General features: G+C 32.2%; 1 protein-coding gene across 1 annotated transcript in view; it reads left to right on the plus strand.

Annotated features, from left to right (window-relative positions):
• Positions 1-23,862, plus strand: part of LOC142317983 (trafficking protein particle complex subunit 12-like) — a 57,182-nt gene that overhangs the window by 30,592 nt on the left and 2,728 nt on the right. Inside the window, exons 7-8 of the mRNA XM_075354518.1 lie at positions 11,795-11,925; positions 19,761-20,128. Coding sequence (XP_075210633.1) covers positions 11,795-11,925; positions 19,761-20,128 — 499 coding nt within the window. The remainder of the gene's footprint in view (positions 1-11,794; positions 11,926-19,760; positions 20,129-23,862) is intronic.

Raw genomic sequence — 23,862 nt, forward strand, 5'->3', positions numbered from 1 at the left:
GCGTCATTAATACATATATCCCACTGTTGGTCGTTTTCTAATAAATTCAGAGCTTGGAGAAAGGCGCAGCTCAATCATGACACGATTACACAAAAGTACCTCGATTTAAAGTGAATATTTAATTCAGATTGTATAATAATCTGAATCAGATGCAAGTGGATACGTTTTTTTTTTTTTGATAATAAACAATGTAATTGGGAACAGGTATTGTTTCACATGTGACTTCGGTTGCCGTTAGCTAGTATGGCAAGTGTTCCCCTCGCTTCCGGCAGATGGCGCGGTCACTGGTACACAGCTGACCGTTAAAAAAATGTTTTCTTGCGGTCGCAGGTATGTGACTGTTGCGAAAAATAGATAAAAATAATCCTTGATGCGGGTTATATATCGTGCTAAAATTTGAGCTCAATCGGTGCAGAACATTTTGAGTTTTTGAAACCGTACACAAACGAACTTAACATTTTTATATATATAGATTTAATGACGGATTTTTGTCGGGTACCTCTCTTCAGGTGATTATCCTAGCAAAGGCAGTTACTTTTATACGTATTTGAATACTAGACCGTGAATACCGGCGTTCTCTGGTATGATTTAATTCTTTGTCTGGTATTGTTTATTTATAGCTTACAAATTATGTTAACAAAATTAATAAAAAAAAAAAGAAAAGCTAACAAAATATATTATAAGAACTTAAAATTCTAACTATACATTGAAAAATGAAAAAAAATTTTAGAATTTTTAAAAAATGGTGGGTGATAGAAAGATTCTAGGTTCATATTCGTTTTCAGCATCAAAAAGCAGATTAAAATCATGTATTGTATGTTACGAAACAAACATTATGTTTATCAGTCCAACCATAGACAAATGACCTCCAGAAAATCGGAAGAATCTGCATCAATATTTATTGTATCAGTACCAGAAAGACAGACAATGGTGCATTATGCCCAGCAAAGTCGTGTACAAAAAGTTAGAACCCGTCACTGATGCCATGCGTAAGAGGAGACTAAGATTTATTGAACAAATCATGAGGATTCAAGATTCAAGACTTCTCAAACAGCTAGTACAACACAATCTCAACTCAAAAAACACCAAGACAGGATGCAGATGGATCAGAGAAGTAGGAGAGGATCTGAAGGAAATGGGCCTTACACCATAGACACCACATATAAGTTAAGTGAAACAGGAAAATCAAAAACAAAAACATTCGCTTCACACTTACAAGAAAAAACTATAACATGCACATTTTCAACACTGCAGGAAGGGCACAAAGATCAAAACATACGAAAAAGTACTGAGAGGACCACAAGGCCCAAACAGTACCATTGAAGAGACTTAGATAAAGGACTGACTAAAGTGATCCTATGCAGTCATAAAAGATAATTTTTTTTTTTGTCTTCAGTCATTTGACTGGTTTGATACAGCTGTCCAACATTCCCTATCTAGTGCTAGTCGTTTCATTTCAGTATACCCTCTACATCCTACATCCCTAACAATTTGTTTTACATATTCCAAACGGGCCTGCATACACAATTTTTTCCTTCTACCTGTCCTTCCAATATTAAAGCAACTATTCCAGGATGCCTTAGTATGTGGCCTATAAGTCTGTCTCTTCTTTTAACTATATTTTTCCAAATGCTTCTTTCTTCATCTATTTGCCGCAATACCTCTTCATTTGTCACTTTATCCACCCATCTGATTTTTAACATTCTCCTATAGCACCACATTTAAGTACCTTCTAATCTTTTCTTCTCAGATACTCCGATCGTCCAAGTTTCACTTCCGTATAAAGCGACACTCCAAACATATACTTTCTAAAATTTTTCCTGACATTTAAATTAATTTTTGATGTAAACAAATTATATTTCTTACTGAAGGCTCGTTTAGCTTGTGCTATTCGGCATGTTATATCGCTCCTGCTTCGTCCATCTTTAGTAATTCTACTTCCCAAATAACAAAATTCTTCTACCTCCATAATCTTTTCTCCTTCTATTTTCACATTCAGTGGTCATCTTTGTTATTTCTACTACATTTCATTACTTTTGTTTTGTTCTTGTTTATTTTCATGCGATAGTTCTTGCTTAGGACTTCATCTATGCCGTTCATTGTTTCTTCTAAATCCTTTTTACTTTCGGCTAGAATTACTATATCATCAGCAAATCGTAGCATCTTTATCTTTTCACCTTGTACTGTTACTCCGAATCTAAATTGTTCTTTAACATCATTAACTGCTAGTTCCATGTAAAGATTAAAAAGTAACGGAGATAGGGAACATCCTTGTCGGACTCCCTTTCTTATTACGGCTTCTTTCTTATGTTCTTCAATTATTATTGTTGCTGTTTGGTTCCTGTACATGTTAGCAATTCTTCTTCTATCTCTGTATTTAAACCCTAATTTTTTTTAAATGCTGAACATTTTATTCCAGTCTACGTTATCGAATGCCTTTTCTAGGTCTATAAACGCCATGTATATTAATCTGAGGACTAAAATTGCTTCCCTTGTCCCTATACTTTTCCTGAAACCAAATTGGTCTTCTCCTAACACTTCTTCCACTCTCCTCTCAATTCTTCTGTATAGAATTCTAGTTAAGATTTTTGATGCATGACTAGTTAAATTAATTGTTCTGTATTCTTCACATTTATCTGCCCCTGCTTTCTTTGGTATCATGACTATAACACTTTTTTTGAAGTCTGACGGAAATTCCCCTTTTTCATAAATATTACACACCAGTTTGTATAATCTATCAATCACTTCCTCACCTGCACTTTCTGCCATTTAAATCTTTTAATACTCTCTTAAATTCAGATCTCAGTATTGTTTCTCCCATTTCATCCTCCTCAACTTCCTCGTCTTCCTCTATAACACCATTTTCTAATTCATTTCCTCCGTATAACTATTCAATATATTCCACCCATCTATCGACTTTACCTTTCGTATTATATATTGGTGTGTATTGTATATTATATTATATATCTTTGTTTAACACATTATTAGATTTTAATTTATGTACCCCAAAATTTTCCCTAACTTTCCTGTTTGCTCCGTCTATTTTACCAATGTTCATTTCTCTTTCCACTTCTGAACACTTTTCTTTAATCCACTCTTCTTTCGCCAGTTTGCACTTCCTGTTTATAGCATTTCTTAATTGCCGATAGTTCCTTTTACTTTCTTCATCACTAGCATTCTTATATTTTCTACGTTCATCCATCAGCTGCAATATATCGTCTGAAACCCAAGGTTTTCTACCAGTTCTCTTTATTCCGCCTAAGTTTGCTTCTGCTGATTTAAGAATTTCCTTTTTAACATTCTCCCATTCTTCTTCTACATTTTCTACCTTATCTTTTTTACTCAAACCTCTTGCGATGTCCTCCTCAAAAATCTTCTTTACCTCCTCTTCCTCAAGCTTCTCTAAATTCCACCGATTCATCTGACACCTTTTCTTCAGGTTTTTAAACCCCAATCTACATTTCATTATCACCAAATTATGGTCGCTATCAATGTCTGCTCCAGGGTAAGTTTTGCAGTCAACGAGTTGATTTCTAAATCTTTGCTTAACCATGATATAATCTATCTGATACCTTGCAGTATCGCCTGGCTTTTTCCAAGTGTATATTCTTCTATTATGATTTTTAAATTGGGTGTTGGCAATTACTAAATTATACTTCGTGCAAAACTCTATAAGTCGGTCCCCTCTTTCATTCCTTTTGCCCAGCCCGTATTCACCCACTATATTTCCTTCCTTGCCTTCTCCAATGCTTGCATTCCAATCTCCAAGTATTATTAAATTTTCATCTCCTTTTACGTGTTTAATTGCTTCATCAATCTCTTCGTATACACACTCTACCTCATCATCATCATCATGGGCGCTTGTAGGCATATAGACGTTAACAATCGTTGTCGGTTTAGGTTTTGATTTTATCCTTATTACAATGATTTTATCGCTATGCGTTTTGAAATACTCTACTCTCTTCCCTATCTTCTTGTTCATTATGAAACCTACTCCTGCCTGCCCATTATTTGAAGCTGAGTTAATTATTCTAAAAAGAGATAATAATAATGTAAATATAAAACTTGTTTCTCTTTCCAAATTTTAATTGAGACTACTGTAATTTCTTGTTCTAAGTTCACCTCCATATTTAATAGTAAGCGAATACCATAATCATTTCATCTCTTGAACCAAATGCAGTTGTTCTGCTAGAGACATATCAAGATCTAATGATGGTTCATGTATACTGATACAGTAATGATATGTTGACTAATAATCATGTAATGCTGTTGTCTCTCCATGTCTGTAGTTGTCAGCAGGTTATATATATATATATATATATATATATATATATATATATGAGTACATATGAGAGTGATCACAAACCTGTTGTACACCTATTATAACCTATGTAAAACATTAGCACGCAGCATATAAAATGACGAACATGATGGATTATGAAAGGATTAATTCGAATAACATTAATTTTCAATGATTTTTATGCATTTATCCGTGAGCTTCTGCTTAAAAAGTTACAAATGATTTTTTTGCATTCTCATACATTTTAGTTTTTAAATAGGATGTGACTTCTCTTTTTATGAATTTTACTTTAACATAATATGTTAAACATATTTAACATTTGTGACAAATTATATATTACATAATTTTGGTAAAATTTTGCAACTGTTTGTTTTTCTTTAATAGGCTAATTAAACAATATGACAGATCTGAATCAGGTAGAGATGTCATCACACTTGAATGGTTGTTGAAACCAAGTATTGAATATGGTGGGTTATTTTGATAACAAATTTTTTAAGTTGCTTTAAACCCCTACATTTTTGGAAAATCATAATCTTCAATTTGTCTTGATCAACCATATAGTTCCATTCTTAGAAAACTTCAATTTTTTCTTATGACAGAAAGCTAAAATTATGAGATAATTTGCATGTCAAACTTAGCCAATAAAATAATTTATAAGGCAGATTACCAAATTTCTTATTCTACAAACAAACTCACAAGAAAATATTACATGCAGTGAAATCTGGCAACTTCATGAACCAAAAAATATTTCAGTCTTGAAACAATTGAACTAATTAGTTACAGGCCCACTTACCTGGGTCTTTCAAAATACAATTGTTTATTTTTTAAAAAGAGAATTTTGAATCTATTTTTATTGCTTACATTAATATCTACTGTGGCACAATGGAAGATGATTCCATATCTATCATGGAATGATAAAAATATAAAAATAGCTGCTGAAATACTGGTGAGTAGAAAGAAAAAATTTCCAACTCCAGCAATTCCATTTTTATACAAAAGGTTATTACAGTGATATCTTTATTTATAAATAATTGTGGTAAAAAAATTATACCAATAATTGAGGATTGTTTATATGATGATAGATGAACAAATAAACATTTTCCTTATAAGGTTGAACATTACAGCAAGTCCAGTAATAAAATGAGAAGATATCTTGTCAGGCAAGTTATCTGTTCTAAAAATATAATTTTTTTTCAGAAAAACATAGACGTGAGGATTACTAACAAGTCTAAAGTGGAACTGATATTAACACAAATTGTGTGACATGAAATAATCTTTCTTTTTACACTATTGCCGTAAAAACTACAACTGTATGTGTTTTTTATAGATGTTTGAATGTCCAGCATTGATATTTATATAACATGTGATAAATTTTCAGCTAATACTGCAAATGTTATCACAACATTTGGAATATTAATATTGCACCTGAAGAAAAGTGCAACCTTTTAAGTAATCTCAAATTCAATGTAACGGTCATTAAACAATATCAAAAATACATTAGGTAAGAATAAAAAAATAGCACCATAAATGGGCCTAGATATGTTACAAGCAGTCAACCATTATTCTATAGTTTTGAAGAAAATAAAATTTAATGTTTATGACTATTTTTCATATTCTGTATTAGTGGAAATTAACAATAAATTGTTAAGTTAACACTTTAAAAAATTTAGGTTATTTTATGTTAGTATTACCAACGAAAAATTGGATTCTCATTAAAAAAAAGTATTTGTTATCTGCTTTTAAAAAACATTACAGCTACAGAAACATAACATGGATGTGTAGTTTAATGAAATGATTCAAACCATAATTTGCTCAGTACAAACAAGTTATACTTATGTTTACAAAGCTATTACCATAAAAATGAATACACCTTTGTATTAAAACAAAAATGTGTAAATAAAAAAAATTGAATTTGTTTATAAAACATAAAAACCAAAATATTTTATCTAAATCTATAAATATTAAATGCCTCTAGAAATAATTCTCAAAATAAAATCTCCATCTTTTATTATTTTGGAGTAATAATTAAAAATTTAATAAGTTATAAAATTCAAGCATATAAATAATTTGCAGAAAAAGCAAAGTTTTTCGCTAAACCAATGAAAATGAAACTAAATAGTATTCTTATAACACCATGATTCTAAAATAATTATTCTAGTCTGAATAAATTAGTAATATTAACATTGGCATAGCCAGGATTTTCTGCAGGGGGGCAAAAATAAAATAACTTTTTTGTTAAAAATGATTTTATTTGAAAAAGCTAGTTGTTATGCTATTGTTAATATGCTATTGTTAAGCTATTGTTAATTAGTTGTAGTGCTATTCGAACCTATCTAAATCTTATTTCAGCACTAACCTACGAAGGTTCTGGCTAAATCTTGACAAAATTTATTTCTCAAATTTATTTTTAGCTTCCAGAACCCTCTTTTTATGCACACTTATCATACAAAGACCGAAAAAAACGATTTTCTGTCATTGTTGACCGTAACCAAGTTTTTACCCTGTGTAAGGTGCTGATTTTAAATGCACTTTTTTAAAAAGTAACGAGGATATGAAACATCCTTGTCGGACTCCCTTTCTTATTACAGATTATTTCTTATGTTTTTTCAATTATTACTGTTGCTGTTTGGTTCCTGTAAATGTTAGTATTTGAACCCTAATTTTTTTAAATTTTAACCCTAATTTTTTTAAATTAATTTTTTTTTTTTTCATTCCAGTCAACGTTATCGAATGCCTTTTCTAGGTCTATAAATGCCAAGTATGTTGGTTTGTTTTTCTTTAATCTTTATTTTCTTTATTTCATGAAAATGTCTCTATATTACCATCCTAGAAATGAATTTATGTTTCAAATAATTAAAAAAACAAACGGATGGATAATGTTGTTATTTAAGTTGTAAAAATTACCCACCAGGTTGATCTAATGGTGAACCCGTCTTCTCAAACCAGGTGATTTGGAAGTCGAGAAGTTCAGCGTCCAAGTCCAGGTAAAGGGAGTTACTTTTATACAGATTTGAATACTAGATCATAAATACCGAAGTTCTTTGGTGGTTGAGATTGAATTAGCCACACGTCTCAGAAATGGTCGACCTGAGATTGTACAAGACTACACTTCACTTACACTCATACACATCATCCACATTCATCCTCTGAAGTAATAACTGAAGGTTATTTCTGGAGGCTAAACAGTAAAAAAAGGAAGGTTTTAAAAATTACAAGCTATGGATGACAGAAGATAGATATCAAAAGCTAAGTAGTAGAAGGGTGAGCTGTCTTGAAGAGCAGAAGCATGGTTCTTTTAGAATCTATTCTTAGTGATTAAAAAGGAATTATTAAATATATATTTGTGAAGTTTAATAATTTATTGCAGTGAAACATGGAAATCAGAAGAGGAAATAAAGATCTTTGAAATGTGTTGTTAGAAAAGGATTATGGGCATTAGGTAAGGTCATAGAGTATGTTATTAAAAAAGCCTTAGAACAAGTAGAAACAGAGGGAAATTTATGGCAGAATCTTCAAAGAGATTACGTACATTTGTGACCTTATATATAAAGAAATCCAAATTTAATTAATTATAACAGTATGAATATATATGATGATACTCGAAAAAGCATTTATTTTGATTTTGACTTGAGCACAATCTTTTATAAAGATGTTGAAAATACAGTTTCTTTTTTTTATTAATATTATTTAAAAGTTATCACGGTCTTCTATCTTCTTCTTCTCCTTCCGATGACCTCTTCGTTCTTCTTTGGCCTGCACTTTCCGAGAATTGGCAGTAACCAAAGTTACATGCCATTAACCTTGAAATTCCCGTGGCCCCGAAGGACTGGATGGGGAAAAGTGCAGCTTTCTTCTTTCTTCGTTCTTCTGTTCAGTCAGTGGCCGCTGGGCAGGTGGCTGCTGGGCTCGTTCCCTCTTCTTCTTTCTTGAAAGGAAAGGGAATAGGGAACCGATCAATCTAACAATCAGACCATTCAGTTACGTTAGTTGTAAAACTCGTTACCCAAATCAAAAATGTTGCATCTTGTTTTTATCCAATATAAGTTTGAGGTCTTTAGCGATTTCTGTACAGGTTTTACCGCTACACCAAACGTCAATTTACCATCGTCAATAACCTTTACTGGACGTAGCGTACGGGACCTATCATCTCGACCACATCGTATTCACAGAGGCGTTTCAGTTCAACCCTACGTAATTTCAACGACCAATGAAGCTATTGTCGCCTTGACTCTCATTTCGTGAGGATGGAAAAGTGATTTGACGAAAATTCTTAACAGTGCTACGATCGATTTTAGTCTCCTGTTAATTTTCATTAAAATGATTGTTTTTTTCTTGAGAATGGGAACATAAGACAAAAAGGATTTTTTTGGGGGGAGGGTTGACCCTAAAAAGAACCGATGAAAGGTATGCTAATCTAATCGATTTACAATACTTACGGTACTATTAACCAATCCTTGAGATAAATCGGTATTTCTAGTCAACATGACTAGCACCAATTTTTATAGTAATGACCTTAGGAAGACCTCCAGTCTTAGAACAATTTTCATCATTTGATTTTAAAGCATTATTGCATTTATTTTATTTTAAAGATTTTTTTCCGTCAAATACGTTGCACAGTCTAATGAATCATAAGCAACTATTCAATTACTTCACAAGATATGCGTCTTAATATTTCATTTTTTAATGTTTCACACATGTAACGGGTTGGTAGAAGACATAAAGTATCTATTTGTAGCTTATTGATGTAATACAATTCCTGTGTAACAATTATACAACAATTCGAGCCAATTGTTATAGTAGTCAGTATTTGTAAAAACAAATTTTCTAGAATTAAGTTGTTTTAGATCGTCATTGTTCAAGTAACCGATTCTAATTCGAGTTAGCATTTTTGAATATTCTAATTCGTTTTCTTGTCGCATATTGATAGTCAATACATCGTAATGGAAAATATTTTTCCATAAATCAAAGGCATCAAATGATTCTAAGTATTTTTTAATTTCATCTGAAGTAATTTTGATGTAAGTTGGATTGTCTCGCACCGGTTGAAGTTACAATAAATCTCCAAATAATTAAATGTATAGTTTTCCAAACCAAATAGTTTTAATTGACTTTTCATTTAGTCTAACAGGTATAAGTTATGAGATGCGTCTCAAACAGCCTCTCTCATACAAATATCAAACTCACCTTTACGCGTGGTAGCATGGATGGCTGCATGGCTCATCTTGTTTTCACAGACGAGGCTAAGGCGACCAACGGATCACACTTCTACCAAATACAGCCTATGAGCATGGTAGTTGAGCGGATATATGGCAGAGCACTCTATTGTCCGGGAATGATAAATTGCTCCTGAATGCAGAAGAACAATTTGGTCAATGTCATTAGGATGCAGAAAGCAACAGAAAACCACTGCATTAAAATTCCATGAGGAATCCTTAGTATTTATGGCAAGGTAATATTTCATTTGTTAACCACCCTCTATAAATACAACGCCAATGGCATCATCGTAACAGTTACTTCGTATGTTTATGAAACGATTTTTTTTTGAAAATCAAACAGCAAATCTTCTACTATTGCACAGTCCTCATGGTGCAAATTTGCAACTTATAATGAGAAATTTGTAATTACTACAAATCAAATATTATATTAATACGAGGTGCTTCTTAGTTTCTGATGTTAGCGCAATGTTCGATTACATAAAAAAATTACTCAGTGAAAATAGATAATACGCACTATTATTTATTTATTTTATTGGTTACGACAATTTTTGTCATTTAACTGCAGTATCGATATCACCGATTTAACCTTCTTCACAAGATTGATTTCATTACATATATATTTAAAAATAATATGAAATTTTTAATTTATACTCTTCTAATACTGCAATTCAATTAGATACTACTTCGTATCAGGTATAAATATTACACCACTTGATATGACTATGTACTTGAATAGCTGATAAGAACAATCGCAAAAATACTTAAAAGAATATTTATAGTTAATCTAAAAGTGCTCTAATTAAAACGTTCAAAAATATTGTACTAAGTTACTTTGTTTTTCTAATACTTCTAACGCGAATTATTTATTAACAGCCTACATTATTACGTTAAAAAAGAACATGTCAGATTTCAAAGTTACTATATTAGAGCAGTTGGCTGAAATTATGGAAACTGGAGAGGAAAGTGATATTGAATTCATTCTAGGAAAGGGTAAACAACAAAAAAAGGTATTGTAGAGAGTTATAAATACGTTACTTTATAATTAATGTTACCGTTCAGGATGCAGTTTGTTTTAAGCTCACCGACAAAACGGTCCTGCAATATCACAGAACAACTTGTAACATCAGTTGTCCTGTAAACCATGTATATCGAAAAGAATTTTTTTTTTTCTATATTATATTCAATAATTTGTGTTTCTTTCAATTCTTGTTTGTTTGTTTGTTGGGTAATATGCTATTCAGTTGTATAAATTTTAATAAAACGTACACAGTAAATTTATTCTAAATAAAATCTAGGCTGTTTTAAGATAATAAGCCTTTTTATCTTTTATTGAAACACAGATTTTTGGAATTTATTTGCCCCAGTACAAATTTAAAAAAAAAAAAAATTTAATTGTAAATGTTATAGGAATGAATTTAGTATTTTTAGTGCTGCGAATCATAATATCTCTTCTTCGGTAACCTTATAATATAAACACACGTGTTGCATTCTACTATAACTTTTAATTATTGGCTTTATGTGTTTTAACTCACTTCATCCTACAAGTTGCATCGTCTGCAATCTCTTAAAAGATTAAATTAAGTAACCCCGAGTGAAGCAACTACGCTGCTAAAACATGATAAAATTTCTTTGAAATTAGTTTTTATTGTTTGAAAGACACTCTATTCTTAAATTGAAATAAATAAAGCTTTTTAAAAGTATATTTTAATTTTTAGAAATGGACTGTCAAGATCTTCCATAAAACTGGAGTTGAAAATCGCTATTCGTGACTGAAACGTCTATTGTCACTAATTCCATTAATTTCATGTACCAATATTATCACAATTTGTGAGTATTTATGACAGATATTTAATATTTTACCAATAATTTACACAGATACGGAATTTTAAATTAATCATGTTATGTAATTTTTAAAAGCAATGGTAATAAACTAAGGTATTTGTATAAATTTCAAATCAAATTATCGTGCTTTATCACATAGAAATATTTATCTGCTTTCTTTGTTTGTAGTAAATAGATTTTTTGTCCAGCAGTTGTACAGAAAAGCAGTATTTAATCCAATTAGTTGATAACTGCATTATGAGTCTTACGTATTTAATATTTATTGAGAAAACCGTAATTTATTAATTAGCTGTTAACCTTTGGAATAAGAATATACAGTTTGAGAGAAAAATAAATAAAAATTTATTGTATGATTCATAATTTTTTTTTAACTGTTTATAATAACTTTTACTTTAAAATAATATGTTATATTTCTATAGTTTTTTGTTTTTTTTAGATTAAAGGTCACAGACTGCTTTTTAAGATTGCAAGTCCTGTATTTAAGGCACTGTTTTTTGGACCCTGGGAAAAAAAGACTGAAATTGAAATTGAGGATATTGATTCTGCAACATTTCTGGCTATGATGAGGTAAATATACTTGTACTAAATTTTATGAAATATATTATTAAGACCGTTTCAATTTTTTTTTTTTTAATTCATTATTATCCTATTAAAATACCAAATTAAGATTTTTGTTGTATTACGAAATTTGATAATTTAAAGTTTCTCACCTACAAGTTGTATAACTCTATATACAGGCATTACATTTGACATGCACATTCAAAAGATTTTTTTAACAAGCCAAATTATTTTTGAATATATATTTGTTAAAATCTATTTTACAGAGTAGGTTAATAGATTTCAGTTAAAATTTATTCACCTTAAAACTAAATATCTTGAATATATGTTTATGTATCAAAGCGTAAAGACCAAAATATAAATACATAAAGGAGGTATATAAAATGGTAGGTCAAAAAAACAAAAAAAGAATAAAAATCAGGTTGTTATTAAATTTGACAAGTTATTTTTTATTCTTTTTTAATATTATTTAATAATTATATTAAATTGTTTTTAAGCATGGCACAGTTGGCATATAATGTTATTTTTTATTTTTTTTTTTTTATTACTTTTAAGACCGTAATGGATCACTTTAGTTCATTTTTTTTTTTTGCAAGTTCTTTCTTTTCTTGCTGATTTGTTGTTTTTTAGCTTTTCTTTTTTGCCAGTAATTTCTAAGGGTTTCAGATCTTTTTGCCCTTTCTTGTTAGAAGCCGAGTACACCCGGCTTATTGTTTTCTTGGGTTTTGATAGGAATCTTGTTTCTTTATTTTTTAATTTCTCATAGTTTCCGGTTTTCGTTTTTAGGTTTTCACGGGTTATATCTAATTCCTCCATGTCTTTCTGTACTTCGTATAACCAGTTCGGTCTGCTTTTCTTGTTCCAGAAAAGTTCGATTATACGTCTGATAAGTCTGGTCTCTTCCATTCTGAAAATACGTCCTAGAAAGGAAATTCTCTTCTTTCTAAATTTATTAGTTATCGGGATGATAGTTTTGTAAATCTCTTCGTTTGGAATAATTCTCCAAATCCCGTCTTTTTTAATGTTTTTACCGACGCATCGTCGTAGAATCTCTCTTTCAATCTTTTCCAGTTTGTCGGTAAACCTTGTCTGGTACGGTCCAAATATGGTTTCGCATCCGTAAAGTATTTCTGGTCGGATAACTGAGTTATAATGTCTTATTTTTGTGTTTATGGACATGCATTTTTTGTTATAGATGTTTTGTATTTTTATTGTGGCTTTGATGAGTTTATTTATTCTTTCATTCCAGTTTGGATTTTCTTGGAGGTTCTGCGTGATGTTTTCCCCCAAATATTTAAAGTTTTCTACTAGTTCTACATCATTATTGTTTAGTTTTACTTTGCTTATGCATAGCGGGTCCCTCACCGTAATTTTGGTTTTTTTCGTATGAAATTTTTAGACCAATTTTTCCTGCAATCTCTTCCAGTGTTGACAGTTTGTATCTGGCCTCTTCTATATTTTGGGCTAGTAGGGTTAAATCGTCCGCAAAGCCTAGGCGATTTACTGAGATACCTTTTCCTATGTTAACGTTATCTTTATTTAATTTTTTCCAATCCCGTATTATAAATTCAAGGGCACAGTTGAATAAAAGCGGTGACAGTCCATCTCCTTGTCTCAGTCCTGTTATTTGTATATAATGTTATTTATATATAAATAAAGTGAAATTCAACCTTACCAGCAATTCGTCCGCGTTCTCTTTTCTTGCACTTCACATTCTACATATGTCGCGTTTTCGCGGTTCGATCAGGATATTGAGAGATTGGCTATTTAGAATGTTTATATAATTACAGTTTATTGATTTACAAACATAATTAAAACAAGAAAAATCAATATTAATGTCAATGGTGAAAATAAATATAGCATTAATAATAAGCTACAATTAATACATAAAATAATAAAAACAGTAAACAATCATAATATTACAAATCAAATAGCAATAAATCTCAATAATAATAATGGGTAATAAAAAAAAATCTTATATTAGTGATTAGAATAACTATGGCATTAAAAATCGATTAGACAATAATGGCAACAGTAAACAATAATAATATTACATGTCAATAACAAACAAATAATCATAAATCTCAATCATACTAAGGAACATAGATTATATATAAAATAGAATTTAATGTAATCGTCACTATTTATTTATAGATAGATAAATAGAAAAATAGAATTCAGACCCATTGAAAAAAGATGTAGCATAACCGCTAGTCTTAACACTTTTAACTACAAGTCTTGTATTAATAAATAATAGTACACTAGATAAGACAAGAATAAAGTTGTTTCACTAGCAAATACCTTTGCTGTTAGTACGTCATCCCCTTCACTTATCTTGCACATCCAGACTGTGTTTTCCTGCTCGCACTTTCTCCGGCAGGCTTGGTTTATTGAAGGTAAAAACATGAGAAGCAGATGAAAGAACTTCACCGTTTCTTCTCATGTTCAGTTATCGGCACTCAATAACGCTCTGAGATGTCAAATCCTCTCCATCTCCTGCTCGTACAACTGAAAAGATCCCGACAAACCATAATACCTCCTTGAGGATGCTATGTGGATCAACTAGTACAGCAAACTCACCTATCTTCTTCAGGACCAAGGATCTTCTGCGACTGGTTGTCATTCGCCATCTCTATATGAAGTCCGTTGTATGTTTTACGGATTTCCTGTACTGGGCCTCTAGCACAATTATTTATCTCTCTAACGATAAGGAAAGGACTTATCCTCAAAAATTTCCTTCCTTTCTACTAACGACCAGATATTTTGCTTTACCAAAGTTATTCTTGAATGGGTTCTCACGCTCTTTACCTCCTTCTCCATCCTTCCAGCTTCAGTACTCTTTCTCCTTTTCGCCTCGGGCGAAATGGTTGGTTACAAACGAGGATGGTTGCATGAACCACCTGTCGCGTTAGTTTGTTCAGACTGCATGATACGTTGATCCTTCTGTAGCAAGGCTAGCCGCCGAGGTACACCCCCACTCCAGGGCTACCAACCCTGGAGGTCAGGTCCGGTACTCCGGTGTAACCGGCATATGTCCTGTCAGAGAGCGAATGCGCAATCTCTGCACTGACTTCAGGCCCTTACACACCGAATTTTTCAGGGCTTCCATGCACCGACATATATAGGCACCTTAGCTACATTCTTGCCATTGCACGGAGCATGTGGACAGCAGAAGGGTCTCCGTTACACCTGCAATCACTTCAACCCTAGCCGCCATATAGCCAGCTCGAAAGATTGTGTGAATCCACTTCCTTAATCAGTTAAATTTTCGTATCTGCAGGTGGCCAAAAAATCCAGTTGTTATGCTACGACCTGTAGGTTGAATCAGGCCGGAGATAATTCCATTTCCGAGCGAAAAACACTTGGCCATTAGCCAGCATTATGAATAGTAGTTATGCACAACTGTTTCCGCCCTGGACGTGGAACGTAGGTGTTATGTTCCGGACGTGGAGATTATCTACCTCAGGGCCATTTATTATTATTATTGTTTTGTGATTACTATAATTATTATTCGTTTTTTACTGATATTTATTATTATTAGTGTTTGCTATTGTTATTATCCTGATTATTATTGTAGTTTATTACTATTATTACTACTGACATTATTGTTGTTATTGGTTTGTCTTGTTTTTCTTATGTTTTTAAACTAATAAATTGTAGTTATACATATAATTTTCAATTGTCAATCTCTCAGTATCCTGATCTAGTCGCAAACGTGCAACAATATTTTATAATAGCATTATTATATTATTTTTCACTTTCTTTATAATATCCTTTTTATTAAACACTGAAAAATCATGCAGGAAATTGCCTGCGCACTCCAAGTTGTATAGGACAGTACTAACGAAGCACTGTCAAAAATACTCAATAGTTGTAAAAGGGATAATTGTATATATATATATATATATATATATATATATACTTATATATAATTATATATTAAATATATATAATTATTTTTTACGTATAAGGAAGAAATTAAGTTAGCCGGAATATGGTTTCCAGTTTGGAAGCCCTATTTTAATAACTATGTCATTCAACAGGAGCAAATTCAAATATGGTATCGTATTATACGAGTATATATAACAATATTTTTCATGCACGTACAGTCACTGTTAATAAACACAAAAATAAAAGGATAAAACAAACTTACATTTCCAATTTAAAGAGAAAAACAAGATTGTGCATGTTGGATGTGAATTTCAACAATGAAAGACAATTAGTAATAATTCTAACCACTGATAATTAATAAATTGGCCGTTGGGGTTACAAACCAAGATTATAATTTTTATTTAAGTTGATACTAAGCATAAACATTTATATTTTATAGGTAAATTAATTTGGAATAAGCTACATCACCATATATACTGCAATATTGTAGAAACCTATTCAAGAGAAAATACTAAAAATTGCATGTGATATGGAAATAAAAACAAAGTTGTGCTTAAAATTACTCAGGGTTAGGAAAGTAATGTTTAATAATGAAGAGAAAGGGAGAAACAGATTATATTATTTAATGAAATAAATGGAGCCACACCATGCTAGGTTCCCAAAACCTAGGAAGAAAGACTACAGAACAAAGTGCATGAAAACACTTATGGTATATGTAATACAGAAACATTTTGAACGTCCTCCAAATTTAATATCTAAACTTATTAAAATAGGGCTTCCAAACTAGAAGCCGTCTCTCAGTAGTTTATACTGAATGTACATGATTATTAAAATGCATATATTTGTATTAGGGATGAGATGGGAAAAATAATGTGAAATATGTTGGTATGACTGGTACTGGAGTGAGGAATAATGTTTATTACCTGCATATTTAAGTATTACTAGTATGTTTCAATCATTTACTTGGTTATGTAATTCTGTATTGTTGGTTAAAATGCGGTTAACTGGTGAAGAACGTGTATTCGTAATAGAAAATTATTTAGATGAAATTTCATGTGTGATTCAGTGAAAGTTCAGGGAATGAAAAGGAAGCGTCAGTGAAAAATGTTATTCAAGAGTTACTTTTAATTTTGTGTAACAGATACAATGTTAAAACGGAAAAAAATGTCATTATGTTCTACCCATAGTGCAGTGAGAAGAATACAAAATGTTACACTATCAAATGCAGGTTTTCCTTGAGGTAATTAATTATTGCTATTGTGTTAATAAGGTTCACTACTGTGTCCACGGTTCAAGAACTACATTAGGCAATATTGGCATTTTAGATCAAGTATTTTTCACAGATGAAGCGTGGTTTTACTTTGGTGGGTATGTTAATACTTAGAACTACCGGATCTGAAGTATTGTCAACCCGCATACTTTCTTTGAATTTCCCTTTTACCCACAAAAAATAGGGTAATGATGTGCAGTTTCAAGGCGATTAATAATAGGACCCAAGTCTTTTTATAAACTTGTTTTTTCATAACCTTACTGCTAGAGTATAGTCGTGACTGCTGGTTGATACAGGACAGCGCAATTTGCCATATAACTTACTATACTACGAAAATAGTATGCGATTTTTTCGGTGGAAGAATGATCTCTAAAGGACCATAACCACCAAATTCCACTGAGATGACCAGTCCAGACACTCTGCAGGAATTGAAGACAAGCATTAAAAATTTCACCCAGCAAAAAGCCGGGGTACAGCTAACAAGAACAACTAGGAACAAGGTCAAACGTGTTTGTAAGTGCATAGATGTGGACTGAACATCATTTTCAACACCTTCTGTAAATTACTATGTAGATTTTGTCAATAAAATAACGGGTATTCAAAAAGGACGCAATCCTAAAATTAAAAAGGAAAAAGTCACGCATAGGTAACATGTATTTCTTCCTACATTTCAGTTGACAACACTGTACTCAAGGTTAGCAGCTTGCAATGATTGAAATTTCCTTCTTATGCACTAGTGCTATACCGCTATTAATTCGTCTCTATTGCGATAACTATGTCGTTTTACAAGGATGAACATGTGTTTATTTATTGCACGTATAAATTTTACGAACGAATGAAAGACAAGTTTCGGATAAAATTTCCCAATTATTCAGTTCCTAATAAATCGACCGTATTGAGTTTGATTAATAAATTTCGTGAGACTGGGAGTGTACATGATCGGAAAAGCACAGCACAACCATCACTGTTAACAGTATAAGTCCTGGAAGATGTGAAACAATGTTTGACTCGCTTACCCAGAAAATCGCTCTGAAAGTTAACTTCACAGGCTGGGCTTTCACTATCTACAAATTTCAGGGCTACTAAAAATTATACTTGCATGCTTATTGCATCGGTGTCGTTCAAGAAATGAAAGAAGTAGACCACGGAAAACGTTTTTAGTATTGTCGTTGGTTTCGTTCTATTGCTGATGAGAACGGTATTGAAATTTTGGATCGTATTTATTTTAGAGACGAGGTATTGTTTCACATTAACAGCCAAAAGTGCCGAATATCAAACGCTAAAAATTCTCACGCGTTTCATGAACGACCTTTACACACATGTAAAATTGGCGTTTGGTTTGCGATCTCCCGGAATCGTGTAATAGGGCTTTTATTTTTTTTGCCCAGTAGAATAACTCAACGTGTCATTCTGTTAATGAAACAGTGAAATTTTTTGGCCATCGTTTGATATCAAAAGGGTTGTGTCCTCAAAGATCCCCAGATCTTACACCAGCAGACTTTTTCTTTGGGGGGAGTTAACAAGTGTAGGTTGTAAAACCAATCTCATACACTTGACGAATTGAAGGCTAACATTGAAAGTGAGATTTTAAACATTACGAAATGTAACAGCAAATCTTATGAAACATACACGAACCAGCATCGGGATCACAGGAAATCATTTTGAATATCTCGTATAAAGTTATTAAAGGTAATTTGAATATTACTCTATAAGTATTTTATTAACATTTTTTTTTAATAAATTCAATTTGCCAAACAAAGGGGTTGCTTCCTTTTTTAACACTATTATTTATGAACTATGTGATGGGACCTTTGTAATTTGAACACCTGTATATTCACAGAATCCCACACACTTGAAACTGTTACGTGAAGCCAAGTATTGTTTAGTTCTGCCCATTAAATTCCAGTGTGCATAGAAAAACAAAATTTAGGTAAAATATGACACTCCGATCCTTAGCAATCTTCTCTTTTATTTTCTTAAATTTTCTTTAGTAAAATTGGATGTAGTATACTGATTTTGTGACTAATGTATAAATAGGAATTTTTAGAGACTGATGGTTTGTTGAAGTCGATAATTTTCTATTTCACTGGATGATTGTTACCATATGATAGCTGTAAGAGTTGTTTTTATGAATAATTGAATTCATTGGAAGTAACTAATTTTCATAGATTTTTCTTCAAAAAAAAAAAAACAGCAGCAAACTCAATTTGAGATGGATTATAATGACTGACAAACAGGAAAAAAATAATTTCTTATTTAAAAATTAATAAAATACACTCTTTCTGTGTTTTATTGATTTAATTTCGAATTCATTATAAATTAAAATTGTTTCTTGCAGAGAAATTTTACATCATTTGAACTCATATATTTTTTACATTTGGAAATACAAAAACATTTTTTTTTTTTTTGGAAGTAATGTTAGAAATTGATGGATTTAATATCAGGCACCACTACGTTAAAAACGTCACTGACACAAATTCTCTGTTGTCCTTTTCCATTAGTCATTGATAAACCTTAATTGTAAGTTACGGGAAGGTAGTTTATGGTATTAATTTTATTAAGGGCTTCAGAACATTAAAAGATTACTACTTTTTAAGTTTCCTGTTAATTCCGACAGATCGGTTTTCCCTTATAGTGATTACATTGCCTGTTTTTCTTACATTTTTATGTTCTTTTTGATCAGGTACATTTATACAGATGAGATTTCATTTAAAACAACGCTAAATGCTGCTTTAGTCTACAAAGTAGCCCATAAATATGATCTGCCAAATCTGAGGACAGCTTGTAAAACTTATATATCTTCAAATTTAACACCTGCTGATGTTTGTTCAATTCTTCAAACATTGGATTTATATGAAGAAACAGAACTGAAAAGCACTTGCTTAAAGTTGATAAAAACAAAAACCAGTGCTGTATTGGATAGTAAAGATTTCATTGATTGTGATGAAAAAATTCTCAAAATGATAGTTAATACCGACGTAATGGATATTGAAGAAGTTCACTTGTTTAATGCAGTTAATGAGTGGGCTATCCACAATTCAAAAAAAAATGGTAATTACAATTATTTTATTTTCATGGAATTTAATTAAATTAAAAATACATATTAGTCAATAATGGTTTAGAAAGAATAAATAAAACACAGATTTAAGTTTGTGACATAGGCAGGTCGTTACTTCTGTGTAAATGTTTGAACAGTGTTATTCAACAAAGATTTATTCAAAATTAAAAAAATTATTGATAATAAGAAAAATATAAATGCCTTGTTCTGCATCATGATCATTCTATAGTAAATAAAGTTTTACAACTATTTTTTGGAATTTTAGGTATTGCACCTTTTTTTGTAATGTAGAATATATATATATATTTTTTATACAGTTGACTGACTTTAGAAATTAACCAAGAAATGTAAGAGTTATTCATCCTTTCTGGCCTTAGGTACCACTTCATACGAGGGATATTTTTTTTTCAAGGTCCGATCGGTCGCGAAATAAAAACCCGCGCAAAAATCGGATGAACCTTTGTGCATATGTGTTGCGCAGCGTCTCTATTATGGTCTTCAATCACGCCGCGTCACTTCGTTTAGTTCTGAACACGCAGCTAGCACGTAAACATGTCTACAACAATAGCATCTCCTGCCAAGTGTGAAGTGCGTGCGGTAATTCGATTTCTTCAGGCTGAGGGGTGTAATGAAGCTGAAATTCATTGACGAATACGTAATGTGTACGGTGAAACTTCAATGAGTGACAGCAAAGTGCGATAATGGTGTAGGAACTTTAAAGCTGGACGTTCAGATGTTCATGATGCAGGCGGTCAGGGAAGGAAGCGAGTGTCAACCGATGATCTCGTTAAGCGAGTGGATGAGGCAATTCGAGAAAATCGTCTGTTCACAATTTCTGTATTGAGTAATTCGTTTTCTGAAATTTCAAGGTCAGCTCTCTACACCATTGTGACTGAGAGACTTCAGTACCGCAAACTGTGTGCGAGATGAGTTCCCAAGATGCTGCCCGACCATCACAAAACAATGAGAATGGACGCCTCCCTAACGTTTCTCCAGCGCTACCACAGTGAAGAAGAAAATTTTTTGAACAAAATTGTCACAGGGGATGAGACACGGGTCCATTTAGAAACTAAAGAAACAAAAGAACAATCCAAACAGTGGATGCATTCTCATTCTCCCAGTAAACCAAAGAAGTTCAAGCGAACCTTCTACAGCAGAAAGTGTATGGCTACTGTATTCTGGGACCGGAATGGAGTTCTCTTAGTGGAATTCATGAAAAACGTGGCACGACCATCACTGCAGCCTCATACTGTGTGACTCGTCAACGTCTACGAAGGGTACTTCAGAATTAGCGGAGAGGAATGTTGTCATCAGGCATTGTCTTTCTCCATGACAATGCTCGGCCGCACATGTAGCTGTAACAAAGAAGCTCCTGCAGCGTTTTCGTTGGTAAGTGTTTGATTACCCACCATCCGATTTTCACCTCTTTGCTCACATGAAACGCCTGGCTAGGAGGACAACATTTTGGCACCAACATCGAGCTGCAGACCAGCGTAGAAACATGGCTGAAAATACAGGCGGCTCCGTTCTATGACGAGGGTATTGGAAAGTTGGTACCACGCTATGGCAAATGTCTAAATCGGAGTGTCGACTATGTAGAGATATAGCTTTACTATGTAAGTACTTGTTACAAATAAAAAATATTTTATTTTCACTGTGGTTTTAATTTCGTGACCGATCGGACCTTGAAAAAAAAATAACCGTCGTATTCTTGTTTCAGGAACTCCATATTTTTATTTCTATTGCATTTATTTACTACATTTAGAGAACATTATGTAAATATTTAGTTAATCAAATCATTATACTTACACTTAGTAAATCAAACTTGAATTAAAGCTAAGTTTTTAAAGTGTAGTAATTGGTTTTAAAAAAAAAAATCATAAATATCATTGTTGTCAGTACAAAAAAATAACGGCTCAAATTACCCAACAGTGTTGTGTTAGACAGATAGTTTGTAGCTGATACGAATGCTAACTAGCGAACCTGTTTCCCGAAGATTGCGAAAATTCGAGCTAATTGTTTTGGGATCTGGAATCCTGCAATTTGAAAAATGTATTTTATGTTGTACTCTAACAGCTGTAGCATTACGATTACACACCCTCAAAATGAATACTATATATGCGTATTACTCTGCTGTAAACAAGTATAGCATTACTTCAATGACAAAACGATCACGTACAAACTAAAATTTACAGAAAACCCTTGCCAACGACAGCACAGTTCAGAGTAAACTATTACTTATTGTACTTTACAGAATGATTTAAATAAATATTAATACAGTATTGCGCATTGTTGATCAGCTTTTGTTATATTTTCAAATTTTTCACTTCACCAAAAAAGAATTTGGTTTTCACTTACATTAAATATATACTTTTCTTACACAAGTAACAATGTACTGTTTCTAAATAAAATTCGAATATTTCTAACTTTTCTTTGTTTTATTCAACTTATCTTAGACGAATATGTTCAAAATTAAATTCTCTACAAGGTTTTGTAAAGTTTTTATGTGTCTATTACTCATTTAACAATGTTATTGTACGTCAAACACAAAATAACAGGACGTTTTACCATAATTTATTGGGGTAAAAAACAGTACGACCTCATTTCCCCGGGGTAGTCGAAATTGAAGAGAAATCTTTCACCAGCCGTAACTTGCAAACGAAGCATTTTAGGACGTATGTTTATATGTTTTTCCATTATTTTCACGAGTAGAATACCGGAAGAACTTCGTGATACATTTTGTATAACACTAACAGAAATAAAAATTTAATTAAATGCCAACAATATGATTTTCTGATCAATACAAAACCGCGGTGTAGTTTTGTACACCGCGCAGCTGTGCTGAGATGTTGCGCACTCTACTTGCTTAGTGGTGGCTTGTTGGTAAGTGTGTAGGCGCGTAGGTGAACTGGAAGCTCCCTCGACATCTAGCACCGCGCTCGCCGTTAGGGAGCGCAGCACTGTTATATAAAGAATAAGAGGGTTTTTGTTTGTTCGGGATAAACAAAAAACTACTCGATCAATCGTAACCAAATTTTCACCAATGTTTCTTGGTATAACTGAAAAGATTATTAAATATATTTCATCTCGAAAAAATATATATAAATAGTAGTGGAGATTAGCCACTTGAACCACAAATTTTAATGAATTGTGAACTGTGAGTCTCTATCACTGTATGAACTAGATTTAAACTGAATAATTCGAGAATCAATAGAATGAATAATCTTACAAAAATAATATAATTAAATTTATGTTTAATAAAATAATATTAAATAAATTTTTCAAATTTCTGTTTAACAATAATGTGCTTCCCGTGGGTACTGCGTGTGAGGCTAGAGTGGTGAATTATTGGAGCATCTCGTGGGAGGCTAGACCAATTATCACCATCAACTGGTAGCAAACGGGGTCCCTCTGGGGCGCTGTTTTCAGAGTTGAAATGAGTTGCTCTTATAATATCTCTGCAAACAAGCCTCTGATTTTCAAAATTCAAACAGGGTATTTGTTAGTAGGTTGAAGGCTAACTTTAGCATGCGTCAGGTACACTCTCGATCTAACCGATTATGCTTATTCGGAAAAGTGCATATAAAGTTCGTCTGTTGTCACATTACGCGAGAACCAACCGACTGATTACTTTCAAATTTACAGGATATGTTCGTGTTATACCAGGGAAGCTTTTAAGCCATTGAAACAAGGCCCTAGCTCCCTTGAAGATTCAAATAATAAAAAT

The sequence above is a fragment of the Lycorma delicatula genome, chromosome 1 (genome assembly GCF_047948215.1).
Source record: "Lycorma delicatula isolate Av1 chromosome 1, ASM4794821v1, whole genome shotgun sequence".
NCBI classification, from domain to species: Eukaryota; Metazoa; Arthropoda; class Insecta; order Hemiptera; family Fulgoridae; genus Lycorma; species Lycorma delicatula.